This window comes from Scyliorhinus canicula, chromosome 9 (genome assembly GCF_902713615.1).
Source record: "Scyliorhinus canicula chromosome 9, sScyCan1.1, whole genome shotgun sequence".
Lineage (NCBI taxonomy): Eukaryota > Metazoa > Chordata > Chondrichthyes > Carcharhiniformes > Scyliorhinidae > Scyliorhinus > Scyliorhinus canicula.
In genome coordinates, this window is record NC_052154.1 from 31,993,986 (window position 1) to 32,011,164 (window position 17,179).

The following is a 17,179-nucleotide window of genomic DNA, read 5'->3' on the forward strand; positions in this document are numbered from 1 at the left end:
CATTGACAGACTCCACAATGGAAGCAACTGAAGACTCCATAGCAAAGTCCATGCATGAACAAGACCATGAAGGTCTATCAACCTTATCTGAGCAACCAGCAGCAGACTATGAAAGTCTACCCAGCTTATTTGAGCCACCAGAAGAAGACTATGAAAGTCTACCCAGCTCATTTAGCCAACAAGAAGACATTGACTGTCTACCCACTACATGTGAGACAAGTGACGAAGAAATCACAATTCCCATACAAGATGTGCAAGATCACAGCAAGACTGACAGATCTCAGTCCGTCTGTACAGAAGCAATCAACAATCAAAGTGAAACTACTCTTGAGTCCAGTGAGACCACGTCAATTAAAACCTCATCTACTCTTAACTATCCCCAAGAAAATGAAATCTTGGAAGATTTTGACTCCGGAAGAGGAGCACCAAGAAACCAAAGATGATTCAAATGAACCTGAAATGACTCCAAAAGAGGAGCACCAAGAAATCAATGATGATTCAAGTGAACCAGAAATTACTCCAGAAGAGGAGCACCAAGGAATCAAAGAGGAATCTCAACAACCACAAAGGAATGATGTCACCAAGATCAATGCAACATTAGGTCATTCTCACAATTCTCAAGAATAAACGCTCAATGAAACATCAGATACCACAAAGGACACTGACACAAATAACTTTGAGAATGACTCGAATTATCCACACGGAACAGTCATTGAGCGCAACAAGAACAACAAAAACCACAAGAAGCACAACAGAAAAAAGAACAACAGCAACAACAAAACCAACAAGAAGCACAACAAGTGCAATAACAAAAACGACAAGCACAACAACAAAAACTACAAGAACAACAACAAAAATAACAACAAGAAACATAACAAAGTCTACAACAGCAACAATTAGGATGACAAAAACAACAAGAACAACAACGGAAACAACAATGACAGAAACGACAAAAACAACAACAATGAAACAATGACCTGTACGACATGGTACAACTCTGCACATGAAGGACAATGTAACAGCTCAAAACAATGGCAAGAGTACAAACGTACCATGGCATGACAACGAATCTCACAAATTCACATTTGCTCCACTACAAACGAGCAAACCAGTTTTCAACGCAGATGACATACAGCATCAATACCGCAAACACAGAAAAAGTCCAGGTCAGACAACAAAGATGATATTCAGAATCAATACCGCAAGCACAGAAAAAAGCCCAGGTAAGACGACAAAGATGACATACAGAATCGCTACCACAAGCATGGAAAAAAAAGTCTAAATCAGACAATAAAGTGATTTGACCATTCAAACACCTCATGGTGACTTCTTGGTTACTTAAACACAAGAACACTGACGGCGCTCACAAAGAAATGACAACATAAACATCACTTCAACAACAGAAGAAGAAAGCAACTCAACCGAACAAATTCATAAAGTGTGGACTCATAAATATTAATTGGCATTGTATAATCATCAATATCATCACAACTTGTATATATCATCATTTATCTACTTGTGTTGTACAATTTCCTTTTACAAAGTACAGAAAATATGTAAAAAGAAAAAAGGGGGGATGTAGTGATATGCATCACTGTATATACACAAGGGGTTAAGGTAAATACACTACAACTAAGTAACCACTAGAGGGAGCACCAGAGATGTATAGATACATAGACAAACAGGACGTAGTCTCTATCTCTTCACAGGAACGGCAGCTGGTGAGCAGGACAGACAGGCAGCTCAGATGTAACATAGTCTAAGCGCTGGAGAGAGAACAAACTCATAGAAATAAAGCACCTACTTCAACTGTAAGACTACGAGCTTTATTCAGACACAAGGAATAATACAAACAGCAGATTTCTGTTCGCTTCCTGTTCTCTCCTTCCTCCAAAAGGGTGAAATCCCAGTAGCAGCTGCAAGTCATTTTGTGAGCCCATTGGTAATATTAAAAGACTATTTTAAGTTCGTGAACCCACAAAAATTTATTTAGCACATTCGAAAAGGTATAAGTCCAGGGCATAATGTGTTTCCTTTGGAAATCAATAATGGAGGAAAATTTCACACTGTACTGTTGACTAAGGGCTAATCATTATTCTAAGCATTACACTTCACTGTGAGATTCACCCCAGTTGTTTTGAACAAATTGGTGCCTAGATTATAATCATTAATATGGTAACGATGCATGATCTTAAAACAGTGTTTTAGTTAAATGTAATTAATTATAATAAATGTTTCCTTAATTCTGTTTGCAGCCCTTGTTTACAATGAGTGCACAACAACATTCTTTAAAGCCATTCACTCAAAAGGATTATGATGACCTTTGTTCAACATTTGAACGAAATCCAGTAAGTTATTTAAAGAAATAATCTGTAATGTTATATTTCCTTTGTCCTGTTGTATTTCTCATTTCTCTAACACGGTGCGTGTAGTGCTAACATTGTTTCTCTTAGTAGGAGAGATGGGTTGACTGTATCCAATCCTACCTGAAATAGAACTCTTTAGAACATTAGTCTGTTTGAATGAGGTCAAGCACTTCTCCAAACGTGCCATTGGATATAATAACAGGTTTGGGTATCGTGTTTAGAGGCAGTTACCAACTATTTGCCATCAGAGAAATCTGAAAAGGTTGGTTCCATTGACTTTCATAAGCAATCACTTCGATAGAACCATATCCCAGAGACTGGCACAACAACTTAGGGATGGGAGGGGAAAATAAATGTGTGGAAAGAAAACTTGTTATTTAGCCAATGAAGTCAACATATAAATTTGACTCAACTCCCTGGAGTCTAGAAGAATACGGAGTGATTTGAATAGGTAATGATGGGGTAGCTGGAGAGAACAAAACCTTAAAATCAAAGCCAGGCTATTCAGGAGAGAAGTTAGGAAATACTTCACATAGAGGGCGGTAAAAGTGTGGAACTCTCTCACGCAGAAAGCTCAATTATCATTTTAAATCTGAGATTCATAGATTTGGGTAATTAAAACCTCCAATTCTCTGTCTGCATGTTCACGGAGAAAAATTAATGCTGCAGAAATTTTTCTCTTAAACAAGCGATGGCATGTTGAGTGTGCAAGCAGTTTATATTATGACAAATCTATGCCCTATTGCTTCTTCAAGTGTAACTACTGCATATCAGAGGGAAATAGGTTGGTTATTGTATATGAAAGTTATGAAATGGGAACAGGCTATTTACCCAACCCGTTTGTGTTAGTTTTTTTTGAAGGTGCTAGTTTTTTTTGAAGGTGCTAATCAGCAATGGCTAGGTTTCTAATTCTGTGTGTCTGTTCAAGATCTTTGACTTGTATTTTTTTCAATGAGACCCCCGCTCTATTGTAAAGCTGAATGTTTCTTGACATCTAAAATGGTTCCTGTCCCCTCTTGAAGGCTGCTATGCAGTTTATCTCGCTCTATGGTTATGAGGATATCATGACAGCACATATAGAGGGAAGCTCAGGGTCTCTCTGGAGTGTCAGTCCACCTAGTCGCCAGGCAATGATTACTGAATTAAACGGCCATAAATCCGAGATGACACTTCGCCTGATGTGGACTTTTCAAAGGTAAGAGATGCCGTTCAATATCACTGGTAATAAATGGTTGGAACAAAATTCTACTCAAATGAAAGCTGAAGATATTCTCTGTGTGCTATAAACTGTAAAATCATGTAAGTTGTGAAGAATGCATTTATTATTTTGCTATATGCAGAGCAAAGCGTAAATGTTAAGCCTGAAAATCTAACTTTTATAATAAACATGCATTATATTAAGTTAGTTATATTTGCAGTTTAATTGAACATTTAACTTGATACAGAAAATGAAATGGCAGCAAAATAAAAAATACCAATCCTAATATCAATCCTAAATGTTAACAAAGCAGATGATATTCCTGTGATGAAAGCAAAATACTGCGGATGCTCAATCTGAAACGAAACAGAAAATGGTGGATAAACTCTCTGTGGAGAGAGAAACAGAATGAACGTTTTGAGTCAGCTTTTATTTGGCGAGTTCTTGAAAGTGTTGTCCAAGGTTTGGCCTTTGAGTAACTCTATCCACTGGTGTCAAGTACCCAGACACATCAAGATCACTGTGATAGACAAGAAGCATCACAGATTCCAAGTCAGTGTTACTGGGACATTTGTTAGCATACCCACAATTAACAGGTTGTCAAATTAAAATGATGTGTGGATTAGAAAGGTGCTTCCTGAAAATACACTTTTGTTTGGGAATTATTTATAATGGAATTTTAATGACGGAGAATCATCATAGAATTTACAGTGCAAAAGGAGGGCATTCGGCCCATCAAGTCTGCACCGGCCCTTTGAAAGAGCACCCCATTTAAGCCCACACTTCCAACCTATCCCAGTAACCCCACCCAACATTTTTGGACAGAAAATGGCAGTTTAGCACAGCCAATCCACCTAACCTGCACATCTTTGGGATGGTGGGAGGAAACCGGAGCACCTGGAGGAAACCCACGCAGACACAGGGAGAACATGCAGGCTCCACACAGACAGTGACCCAAGCCCGGAATCGAACCGAGGACCCTGGAACTGTGAAGCAACTGTGCTAACCACTGTGCTACCGTGCTGTCCTTAAAGTGACAACAGAGGAGAGAAAGAAAAGGAGACAAAATTTGCACTCCAAATACCGCTACCTCATGTGATGATGTCCTGTTCCACGCACTCAGATCTTGGGTTGAGAATCATTATTCTCAACCCAATAATGGGTTCAATCATATGAAGATCCATGGCAGAAACTCACAACCCTGAGTAGACATCATTGGAGGGACAGCCAATGACAATAATTTATCATGGAGAAAAACAAGTTTTGTCCCATTTTTATTAAAAGAAAAAGTTTACATTTCACATCTCAAGCTTTACTAAGCCTACAGTCCAGGCTAGACCATAAGGAGCCATAGAAGGCTTATGCTTCAGAAAGATGCCATTCAGCCCATCGTGCCTGCTCTGGCTGCAAAAGAATAAAAATAAATTAGCCGCTCATTTGAATACTACTGTTGGGTGGCACAGTGCTTAAGTCTCGGGGTCCCAGGTTAAATTCCGGCCTCAGGTGACAGTGCGGAGTTTTCACTTTCTTCCCATGTCAGCGTGGGATTCCTCCTGGTGCTCTAGTTTCCTTCCACAGTCCAAAGATGTGCAGGTTAGGAGGATTGGCCACGCTAAATTGCCCTTGGTGTCTAAAAGGTTAAGTTGAATAACTGGGTGACGGGTGGCATGATATGCAGACAGGCACTTAATGAGATACAAACAGGCAGCTAATGGGAACAGGGAACAGGACATAACCAATCAGCAGGCAGAATATGTGGAGGTGGTTTACCACTATAAAAGGCACGAGGCACTCACAATCCGCCTCTTTCCACGAGGGACATCTACAGAGTGAGTCCAGTGTACATATCACGTAACACATACAGCACGTGGAGAAGAGCTAGTCTGGTTCAGTCCAGATAGAGAAATCACAGCTAGGTTAGCAGAGTGTCAAACTCACACAGAACTGTGCTAACTGTGTGACAGGTTCAATAAATCAAGTTGAACTAAACTGTAGGTCTGGGGTCTACTTGAGTTATAGCTGCATCTAGTTGCAGCCCGTATTATCTCAATGTGCTTCACACGGCAACGGGGATAGGATGGAAGTCTGGGCTTGGGTAGGTGCTCTTTCCAAGGGCCGTTTCAGACTCTATGGGCCAAATGGCCTCCTCCTGTACTGTAAATTCTATGATTAATTTCCAGCACCTGGTCTACAACCTTGCAGGTGACAGCACTTCACATACCGATCCAGACATTTTAAAATGAATTGAGCATTTCAGCCTCAACTAAAATATAGAACATACAATAAATACATGAGGAGACATAATGAAAACACATAAACAGAGACAGCGGGTGAAGCATACGGTATCTAGTGCTGCAACTGCAACTGTAGAAAAGATGCTTAGAAAGATCAGTTCAGTCCATAAGATCAGTTCAGTCCATAAGAGGGTCATTCAGGAGTCGGTAATAGCGGGGACAAGATGTCTTTGAATCTATTGATGCGTGTTCTCAAACTGAAGTATCTTTTGCCAATGGAAGAGGTTGGACAAGAGAATAACCTGGGTGGTAGGGGTCTTTGATTGTGCTGCCCGCTTTCCCAAGGCAGCGAGAGGTGTAGACAGAGTCAATGGATGGCAGGTGGGCTCGCATGATGGGCTGGGCTGTGTTCACGACCCTCTGGAGTTTCTTATGGTCTTGAGCTGAGCAGTTGCCATATCCAGGCTGTGATGCAGCCAGATGGGATGCTTTCTATAGCACATTAATAGAAATTAATAAGAGTCGTTGTGGGCATGCCGAATTTCCTTCGTTTCCTGAGAAATGTAGGCGCAGTTGTGCTTTCTTAGTCGTAGTATGGACATGGATGGACTAGGACAGGTTGTTGGTAATGTTTACACCAAGGAATTTAAAGCTGTCCACCATCTCCACCTCAGCACCATTGACATAGACAGGGGCGTGCTTCTTGATGTTGATGACCTTAGTTTTGCTGACATTAAGGGAGAAATTGTTGTCATTGCACCATGCCGCTAAGTTCTCCAGCTCCCTCCTGTATTCTGACTCGTTGTTTGAGATCCTACCCACTAAGGTTATGCCATCAGCAAACTTGCAGATAGAGTTGGTGTCATGTGCGTATAAGGAATATAATAGGGGCTTGCAGGATCCCGGTATTGAGGACTATAGTGGAGGAGGTGTAGTTTATCCTTGCAGATTGCAGTCTGTGGGTCAGGAAGTTGAGGATCCAGTTACAGAGGAAGGAGCCAAGTCCTAAGTTTTGGAGTTTTGATAATGAGCTTGGCTGGGATTACAGTGTTGAAGGTGGAGCTGTAATCAATGAATAGGAAACTGACCTACCTGCCCTTGTTGAGATGCTCAAGGGTTGAGTGTAGGGCCAGGGAGATAGCATCTATTGTGGATTGGTTGTGGCGGTAGGTGAAATGCAGTGGATCTAGGCAATCTGAAAGGTTGGAGTTGATGTCTCTCATGACTAACCGCTCAAAGCACTTCATAATGATAGATATCAGGGCCACCGGTCGGTAGTCATTGAGGCATGTGGCAGAATTCTATATGCTTTCTTGGCCACCTGTCCTGCCACCTTCAAGGACCTGTGGACATGTACTCTCACTTTCTCAAACCCTCCCAATATCACATAGAATCCCCACAGTGCAGAAGGGGGCCACTTGGCCCATCAAGTCCGCACTGACTCTCCGAAAGAGTCGCCACCCTATCCCATTATCCAAACCTAACCTTTTGGGGTTTTTAAAAAATGTATTTTATTACAAACATGTATCAAAACAGGTTACAGCGAACAAACACCCTGGGAAACATACTCCTTACAATCAACTATACAGAATTTTCCCCTTTTCACACCCCTCCCCCACGACAAACTGCCCCTCAAACACAGTCACAAACATCCCCCCCCCTGTCCTCAAATCCCCCTGAAGAGCCCCTTAACTCATACTTTACCTTCTCTAATCGCAGGAAGCCGTACAGGTCACCCAACCAGGCCGCTACCCCCGGTGGCGATGCCAACCGCCACTCCAGCAAAATCCGCCGCCGTGCAATCAGAGAGGCAAAGGCCATGACATCGGCCTTCCTCCTCTCCATGAGCTCCGGCTTCTCATTTTTAAAAATAAATTTAGAGTACCCAATTCATTTTTTCCAATTAAGGGGAAATTTAGCGTGGCCAATCCAGCTACCCTGCACATCTTTGGGTTGTGGGGGGCGAAACTCAGGCAAACACGAGGAGAATATGCAAACTCCACATGGACAGTGACCCAGAACCAGTACTGAACCTGGGTCCTCGGCAGTGCTAACCACTGTGCCACCTGTGCTGCTGGCTCCAGATTCTGAGATCCCAAATTTCGCCACCAAAGGGTCCGGGTCCACCTCCTCCTCCACTCTCCTGGCTAAGACTGCAAACTCTCCCGCCCAGAATCTTCCCAATTTTTTGCAACGCCAAAACACATGCGCGTGATTCGCTCGCCCCCGCCCACACCTCTCACACTCATCTACTACCCCCTGAAAGAACCCACTCGTTCTTGCCCGAGATATATGCACGCTGTGCACCACCTTAAACTGTATCAGGTTCATCCTTGCAAATGAGGAGGTCCCGTTTAACCTATGCAGTGCCTCACTCCATACTCCCCAATTGATCTCCCCTCCCAACTCCGCTTCCCATTCCTCCTTGATCTTCACCACCCGCTCGCCTCCCTGCTCCCCCAGCCACTTGTATATATCCCCAATTCTTCCCTCCCCTTCCACATCCCGGAGCAGCAATCGCTTCAGCAGGGTGTATCCCGGCAATCTAGAGAACCCCCTCCAGACCTTTTGTGCAAAGTCCCTAACCTGTAGATAGCTGAACTCACTCTCCCTCGGCAGCTCTACACTCTCCTTTAGCTCCTCCAGACCCTTCCTCCAAATACAGATCCCTCCCCTTGACCAGCCCCACTTCCCTCCACTTCCTATATACACTATCCATCCCTCTCTGCTCAATCTCATGATTCTCACACAGTGGCGTTGGCACCAACATCCCTTCCACCCTAAAATGCCTCCTCAACTGATTCCATATCTTCACTGTGCACCACCGGGCTCCCTGAATACCTACTTGCAACCTATCCTTTTGGACACCAAGGGGCAATTTAGCATGGCCAATCCACCTAGCCTGCACATCTTTGGACTGTGGGAAGAAACCCACATAGATATGGGGAGAAATTGCAAACTCCACACAGACAGTCACCCAAGGCCGGAATTGAACCCAGATCACTGGTGCTGAGAGGTAGCAGTGCTAACCACAGTGCCACCATGTTGCCCCTGTTTTTTGCTAATTTCTTTGCTTTGTTTGCCCTCCCGAGATGCATTACCCCACACTTTTCTGGATTGAATTCTATTTGCGACTATTTTCTTCACTATCAACTACATGGCCAATTTATGTGCCATTTTAAAATTTCTCTATCATGACGTCCACATTTAAGTCTAAATCGTTAATATAGAAAATAAACATCAAGAGCCCCCAACACTGAGCCCTGTAGAGCATCACTGGAAACTGTTTTCCACTTGTATAAATACCCATCAACTATTACCCTTTGTTTCCTTTCACTGAGCCAACCTGTCACCTTCCCCTGTATCCTATGAGATCTCACTTTTCTGACCAGTGTGACATGTATGACCTTGTCAAATGCCTCACTGAAATCATGTAGACAATATCCACTGCACTACCCTCACCAATCCTCCTTGTTACTTCCTCAAAATATTCTATTAAGTTAGTAAGGCATGGTCTTCCCCCAACAAAACCATGCTAAAAATCCCTGATCAGTCTGTGCTTTTCAAAGTGATAGTTTATCCTGTGTCTCAGAATTGTTTCCAACAATTTTGCCACTGCTGAATTCAGACTGACCAGACTATAGTTTTCTGACCTATCCCTTGTACCCTTTTTAATTAATGGTACAGCATTCGGAGACCTCCAACCCTTTGGGGCAGGCCTGTATCTGGTGAGGATTGGAAAATGATCCTCCGAGCATCCACCATTTCCTCCCTGGCTTCCTTCAACAGCCTGGGATGCAATTCATCAAACCCTGGTCATTTATCCACTTTCAAGGATGTCATTCCCTTCAGTATTTCCTTTCTCACCATTCTATTGTATCTAATATTTCACACTCATCCTCGTTTAACTTGAGTGTCTGAATCATCCCTCTCCTTAGTGAAGACAGATGAAAAGTACTCCTCGAGAACCCTGCCCACATCTTCTGAATCAACCTACAAGTTACCATGTACATCTCTGATAGGTCATATCTTTTCTTTATTTATTCCCTTGCTCTTCATATATTGGTAAAACACTTTAGGATTATAGAACATAGAGAAATACAGCACAGAACAGGTCCTTCGGCCCACAATGTTGTGCCGAACTTTTGTCCTAGGTTAATCATAGATTATCATAGAATTTTGGACACTAAGGGCAATTTATCATGGCCAATCCACCCAACCTGCACATCTTTGGACTGTGGGAGGAAACCGGAGCACCCGGAGGAAACCCACGCACACGGGGAGGATGTGCAGACTCCACACAGACAGTGACCCAAGCCAGAATCGAAACTTGCGACCCTGGAGCTGTGAAGCAATTGTGCTATCCACAATGCTACCATGCTACCCTTAAGAACAAACTAATCTACACTCCATTATTCTACCATAATCCATGTACCTATCCAATGGCCGCTTGAAGGTCCCTAATGTTTCCGACTCAACTACTTCCACAGGCAGTGCATTCCATGCCCCCACTACTCTCTGAGTAAAGAACCTACCTCTGACATCCCCCCCTATATCTTCCATCATTCACCTTAAATTTATGTCCCCTTGTAATGGTTTGTTCCACCTGGGGAAAAAGTCTCTGACTGCCCACTCTATCTGTACCCCTGATCATCTTATAAACCTCTATCAAGTCACACCTCATCCTTCTCCGTTCTAATGAGAAAAGGCCTAGCACCCTCAACCTTTCCTCGCAAGACCTACTCTCCACTCCAGGCAACATCCTGGTAAATCTCTTTTGCACCTTTTCCAAAGCTTCCACATCCTTCCTAAAATGAGGTGACCAGAACCGCACACACTACTCCAAATGTGGCCTTACCAAGGTTTTGTACAGCTGCATCATCACTTCACGGCTCTTAAACTCAATCCATCTGCTAATGAACGCTAGCACACCATAGGCCTTCTTCACAGCTCTATCCACTTGAATGGCAACTTTCAAAGATCTATGAACATAGACCCCAAGATCTCTCTGCTCCTCTACATTGCCAAGAACCCTACCGTTAACCCTGTATTCCGCATTCATATTTGTCCTTCCAAAATGGACAACCTCACACTTCTCAGGGTTAAACTCCATCTGCCACTTCTCAGCCCAGCTCTGCATCCTATCTATGTCTCTTTGCAGCCGACAACAGCCCTCCTCACTATCCACAACTCCATCAATCTTCGTATCATCTGCAAATTTACTGACCCACCCTTCAACTCCCTCATCCAAGTGATTCATGAAAATCACAAACAGCAGAGGACCCAGAACGGATCCCTGTGCTACGCCACTGGTAACTGGGCTCCAGGCTGAATATTTGCCATCCACCACCACTCTCTGACTTCTATTGGTTAGCCAGTTTGTTATCCAACTGGCCAAATTTCCCACTTTCCTACTATCCCATGCCTCCTTACTTTCTGCATAAGCCTACCATGGGGAACCTTATCAAATGCCTTACTAAAATCCATGTACACTACATCCACTGCTTTACCTTCATCCACATGCTTAGTCACCTCCTCAAAGAAGTCAATAAGACTTGTAAGGCAAGACCTACCCCTAACAAATCCGTGCTGACTATCCCTAATCAAGCAGTGTCTTTCCAGATGCTCAGAAATCCTATCCCTCAGTACCCTTTCCATTACTTTGCCTACCACCGAAGTAAGACTAACTGGCCTGTAATTCCCAGGATTATCCCTATTCCTTTTTTGAACAGGGGCACGACATTCACCTCTCCAATCCCCTGGTGCCACCCCTGTTGACAGTGAGGGCGAAAAGATCATTGCCAACTGCTCTGCAATTTCATTTCTTGCTTCCCATAGAATCCTTGGATATATCCCGTCAGGCTCGGGGGACTTGTCTGTCCTCAAGTTTTTCAAAATGCCCAACACATCTTCCTTCCTAACAAGTATCCCCTCGAGCTTATCAGTCTGTTTCACACTGTCCTCTCCAACAATATGGCCCCTCTCGTTTGTAAATACTAAAGAAAAATACTTGTTCAAGACCTCTCCTATCTCTTCAGACTTAATACACAATCTCCCGCTACTGTCCTTGATCGGACCTACCCTCGCTCTAGTCATTCTCATATTTCTCACATATGTGTAAAAGGCCTTGGGGTTTTCCTTGATCCTACCTGCCAAAGATTTTTCATGCCCTCCCTTAGCTCTCCTAAGGGAATACTGGATTATAAAATGGGTAATTCCACAACCCGGTGCTTCGAGTTGGAAGCTATACTGACAGGAAGTATGAGTCAGAAACAAAACTATAACTTCATAGCCCAGATTCTGCTTTCTACTGGAATTAAAGAATGGTAGAGCCATTCTAAAAGCGAAAGTAAGAATCTCTAAATTTATGCTACGCTCCAGATACCCTGGACAGGGCAGAACTGCAGCATTCTGTTCAGTTCTGACCACTAGGCCACAGTAAATACCTACAATATCTGCAATTCAGGACTGTTCAGAGAAGAGCAATACAACCAATCCCAAATGTGACGAGCTAAGATGTAAGATTGGAGAGGTTAAATCTCTGCAGTTTTGACAGGAAACTCCTCCTCGAGATGTCTAAAATATTAAATGCCTGTGTAGAAGGCACGTCCAGATAGTCCTTCAACATAATGGCATAAAATAGGGCTACCGCACATTCTCCCCGTGTCTGCGTGGGTCTCAGCCCCACAACCCAAAGATGGGTAGGGTAGATTGATTGGCCACACTAAATTTCCCCTTAATTGGGAAAAATGAATTGGGTACTCTAAATTTGGCTGGTTTAGCACAGGGGGCTAAATAGCTGGCTTGTAAAGCAGACCAAGGACAGCAGCGCGGGTTCAATTCCCATACCAGCCTCCCCAAACAGGCGCCTGAATGTGGGGACTAGGGGCTTTTCACAGTAACTTTGTTTGAAGCCCACTTGTGACAAAAAGCTATTTTGATTCCAAAAAAATAAGGGGATGTCTTGATTGATATCAGGGGATCAGGGGTTATGAAGAGAAGGCAGGAGAATGGGGATGAGGAACATTTCCTACCTACGTCATTGGTACCAATGTGCACCACGACTTCTGGCTGCTCACCCTCCCCCTTCAGGATCCTGAAGACACGATCCGAGACATCCCTGGCCCTGGCACCCAGGAGGTAACATACCTTCCGGGAGTCTCGCTCGCGACCACAGAATCTCCTATCTATTCCCCTAATCATTATCTTTGATTTTACCTGCCAATATTTTCTCGTATCCTCTTTTTACTTTCCTAATTTCCATTTTTACTTTAGCCCTGTACTTTCTATACTCATCTAGGCTTTCTACAGTATTATTTTTTTTGTGACTGTCATAGATCATAGAATTTACAGTGCAGAAGGAGGCTATTCAGCCCATCGAGTCTGCACCGGCCCTTGAAAGAGCACCTCATTTAAGCCCACACCTCCAACATATCCACATGAACCAGTAACCTTATCTAACCTTTTTGGACACTCAGGGCAATTTAGCATGGCCAATCCACCTAACCTGCACGTCTTTGGATTGTATGAGGAAACTGGAGCACCCGGAGGAAACCCACGCAGACGCAGGGAGAACGTGTAGGCTCCGCACAGATAGTGACCCAAGCCAGGATTTGAACCTGGGACCCTGGAGCTGTGAAGCAACTGTGCTAACCACTGTGCTACCATGTCGTAGCTTTCTTTTTCTGCTTTATCTTGGCCACCATGTATCTGGATAACCAGAGGGCCTTAGATTTGACAGTACCGCCCTTTTTCTTTGCCGGGAAATTGTGCCCGTAGAATTTTGCCTTTGAGTGCCTTCTTCAAAAAGCTGTATTGAGTCCATTCTTGCCAGCTCAATTCTCAGCTTTGTAACACTTGTTGAACCCCAATTTAGAATCTTACTTCTGTTCTGTCTTTGTCCTTTTTCATAATAATGCTAAATCTAACTATGTTATGGTCACTATCCCACACTGCTACTTCATCCACTTGTCCAGTTTAATCTAGACTAAATCTAGAATTACACCGCCTCTCGTGGGTTTGTTATGTGTTAACTAAAAAAAGGTTTCTTAAATATCGTTCAAGATTTTTGCCCCCTCTCTGCCCTTCACACTGTTGGGACCTCAATTGATATTTGGCTAGTTGAAGTCCTCAACGACTCCTGTCCTGTATAATATTAAAATGTGTGTGGTTTTGAGTTATTTTGGAGGTTGTTCAATTTGATTAAAGAGTGATGTTAATAATAACAGTGTTAAATGAATGGAAAGATTCCTGTGATTCGTCCATAATTCAATTAGGACATCATTTAATAACTTTATGTCTGCAGGGATCTCAGTCTAGGTGGAGTACATGAACATGCATCTGAGAAGCACACCATCAACTTGGAACCAAATAATCCTGTGCGGAAACAATTAGCAGATCTTCTTCTGGGGACCCGGAAGGAGCCAGTGTATGTCTTTATTTATTTTATTGATCTGAGTACTGAATAATGCCACTGTTACCTCAGAATTAAACTGGTCTTAATGCTCGCCTGTGTAGAAGTAATGTTGGCTTCTCACACGCTTACAGAAAGGTCCTTTGGAGAACATTTGTAAATTCATGAGAGATTAGGTCTCATACGTTTACTAAGGTGTTTAACATGTGTGGCCTAATGTGTCTAACAGAAAGAACCTGGATTGTAGTTTTGGGTTACGGGAGATTGAGAGTATAGAGGTCAGGAGCACAGATTTGACTTCGCAGGAGGGTGCCAGTGTTCAGGTAGGTGGTTTGAAGTGTGTCTACTTCAATGCCAGGAGTATACGAATAAGGTAGGGGAACTGGCAGCATGGGTTGGTACCTGGGACTTCGATGTTGTGGCCATTTCAGAGACATGGATAGAGCAGGGACAGGAATGGTTGTTGCAGGTTCCGGGGTTTAGGTGTTTTAGTAAGCTCAAAGAAGGGGGCAAAAGAGGGGGAGGTGTGGCGCTGCTAGTCAAGGACAATATTACGGTGGCGGAAAGGACGCTAGATGGGGACTCTTCTTCCGAGGTAGTATGGGCTGAGGTTAGAAACAGGAAAGGAGAGGTCACCCTGTTGGGAATTTTCTATAGGCCACCTAATAGTTCTAGGGATGTAGAGGAAAGGATGGCGAAGATGATTCTGGAAAAGAGCGAAAGTAACAGGGTAGTTGTTATGGGAGACTTTAACTTTCCAAATATTGACTGGAAAAGATATAGTTTGAGTACATTAGATGGGTCGTTCTTTGTACAATGTGTGCAGGAGGGTTTCCTGACACAATATGTTGACAGGCCAACAAGAGGCGAGGCCACATTGGATTTGGTTTTGGGTAATGAACCAGGCCAGGTGTTAGATCTGGAGGTAGGTGAGCACTTTGGAAACAGTGACCACAATTCGGTGACCTTTACGTTAGTGATGGAAAGGGATAAGTATACCCCGCAGGGCAAGAGTTATAGCTGGGGGAAGGGCAATTATGATGCCATTAGACATGACTTAGGATGTGTAGGTTCGAGAAGTAGGCTGCAAGGGTTGGGCACACTGGATATGTGGAGCTTGTTCAAGGAACAGCTATTGCGTGTTCTTGATAAGTACGTACCAGTCAGGCAGGGAGGAAGGGGTCGAGTGAGGGAACCGTGGTTTACCAAAGTGGAATCTCTTGTTAAGAGGAAGAAGGAGGCCTATGTGAAGATGAGGCGTGAAGTTTCAGTTGGGGCGCTTAATAGTTACAAGGAAGCGAGGAAGGATCTGAAGAGAGAGCTAAGACGAGCAAGGAGGGGACATGAGAAGTCTTTGGCAGGTAGGATCAAGGAAAACCCAAAAGCTTTCTATAGGTATGTCAGGAATAAAAGAATGACTAGGGCAAGAGTAGGGCCAGTCAAGGACAGTGGTGGGAAGTTGTGTGTGGAGGCTGAGGAGATAAGCGAGATACTAAATGAATACTTTTCGTCAGTATTCACTCAGGAAAAAGATAATGTTGTGGAGGAGAATGCTGAGACCCAGGCTATTAGAATAGATGGCATGGAGGTGCGTAGGGAAGAAGTGTTGGCAATTCTGGACAAGGTGAAAATAGATAAGTCCCCGGGGCCTGATGGGATTTATCCTAGGATTCTCTGGGAAGCCAGGGAAGAGATTGCTGAGCCTTTGGCTTTGATTTTTAGGTCATCATTGGCTACAGGAATAGTGCCAGAGGACTGGAGGATAGCAAATGTGGTCCCTTTGTTCAAGAAGGGGAGTAGAGATAACCCCGGTAACTATAGGCCGGTGAGCCTCACGTCTGTTGTGGGTAAAATCTTGGAGAGGATTATAAGAGATACGATTTATAATCATCTAGATAGGAATAACATGATTAGGGATAGTCAGCATGGTTTTGTGAAGGGTAGGTCATGCCTCACAAACCTTATTGAGTTCTTTGAGAAGGTGACTGAACAGGTAGACGAGGGTAGAGCAGTTGATGTGGTGTATATGGATTTCAGTAAAGCGTTTGATAAGGTTCCCCATGGTCGGCTATTGCAGAAAATACGGAGGCTGGGGATTGAGGGTGATTTAGAGATGTGGATCAGAAATTGGCTAGTTGAAAGAAGACAGAGGGTGGTGGTTGATGGCAAATGTTCAGAATGGAGTTCAGTTACGAGTGGCGTACCACAAGGATCTGTTCTGGGGCCGTTGCTGTTTGTCATTTTTATAAATGACCTAGAGGAGGGCACAGAAGGTTGGGTGAGTAAATTTGCAGACGACACTAAAGTCGGTGGAGTTGTAGACAGTGTGGAAGGATGTTGTAGGTTACAGAGGGACATAGATAAGCTGCAGAGCTGGGCTGAGAGGTGGCAAATGGAGTTTAATGTGGAGAAGTGTGAGGTGATTCACTTTGGAAAGAATAACAGGAATGTGGAATATTTGGCTAATGGTAAAATTCTTGGTAGTGTGGATGAGCAGAGGGATCTCGGTGTCCATGTACATAGATCCCTGAAAGTTGTCACCCAGGTTGAGAGGGTTGTGAAGAAGGCCTATGGTGTGTTGGCCTTTATTGGTAGAGGGATTGAGTTCCGGAGCCATGAGGTCATGTTGCAGTTGTACAAAACTCTAGTACGGCCGCATTTGGAGTATTGCGTACAGTTCTGGTCGCCTCATTATAGGAAGGACGTGGAAGCTTTGGAACGGGTGCAGAGGAGATTTACCAGGATGTTGCCTGGTATGGAGGGAAAATCTTATGAGGAAAGGCTGATGGACTTGAGGTTGTTTTCGTTAAAGAGAAGAAGGTTAAGAGGTGACTTAATAGAGGCATACAAAATGATCAGAGGGTTAGATAGGGTGGACAGTGAGAGCCTTCTCCCGCGGATGGAGGTGGCTAGCACGAGGGGACATAGCCTTAAATTGAGGGGTAATAGATATAGGACAGACGTCAGA

The 17,179-nt window shown here is 43.7% G+C and overlaps 1 protein-coding gene across 6 annotated transcripts in view; it reads left to right on the forward strand.

Annotated features, from left to right (window-relative positions):
* The window catches only part of piezo1 (piezo-type mechanosensitive ion channel component 1), a 359,497-nt gene that overhangs the window by 324,474 nt on the left and 17,844 nt on the right, over window positions 1-17,179 (forward strand). For all 6 annotated transcript variants that reach the window (XM_038806434.1, XM_038806438.1, XM_038806437.1 and 3 more), the window contains 3 exons: window positions 2,256-2,348; window positions 3,389-3,561; window positions 14,104-14,226. In XM_038806434.1, coding sequence (XP_038662362.1) covers window positions 2,256-2,348; window positions 3,389-3,561; window positions 14,104-14,226 — 389 coding nt within the window. The remainder of the gene's footprint in view (window positions 1-2,255; window positions 2,349-3,388; window positions 3,562-14,103; window positions 14,227-17,179) is intronic.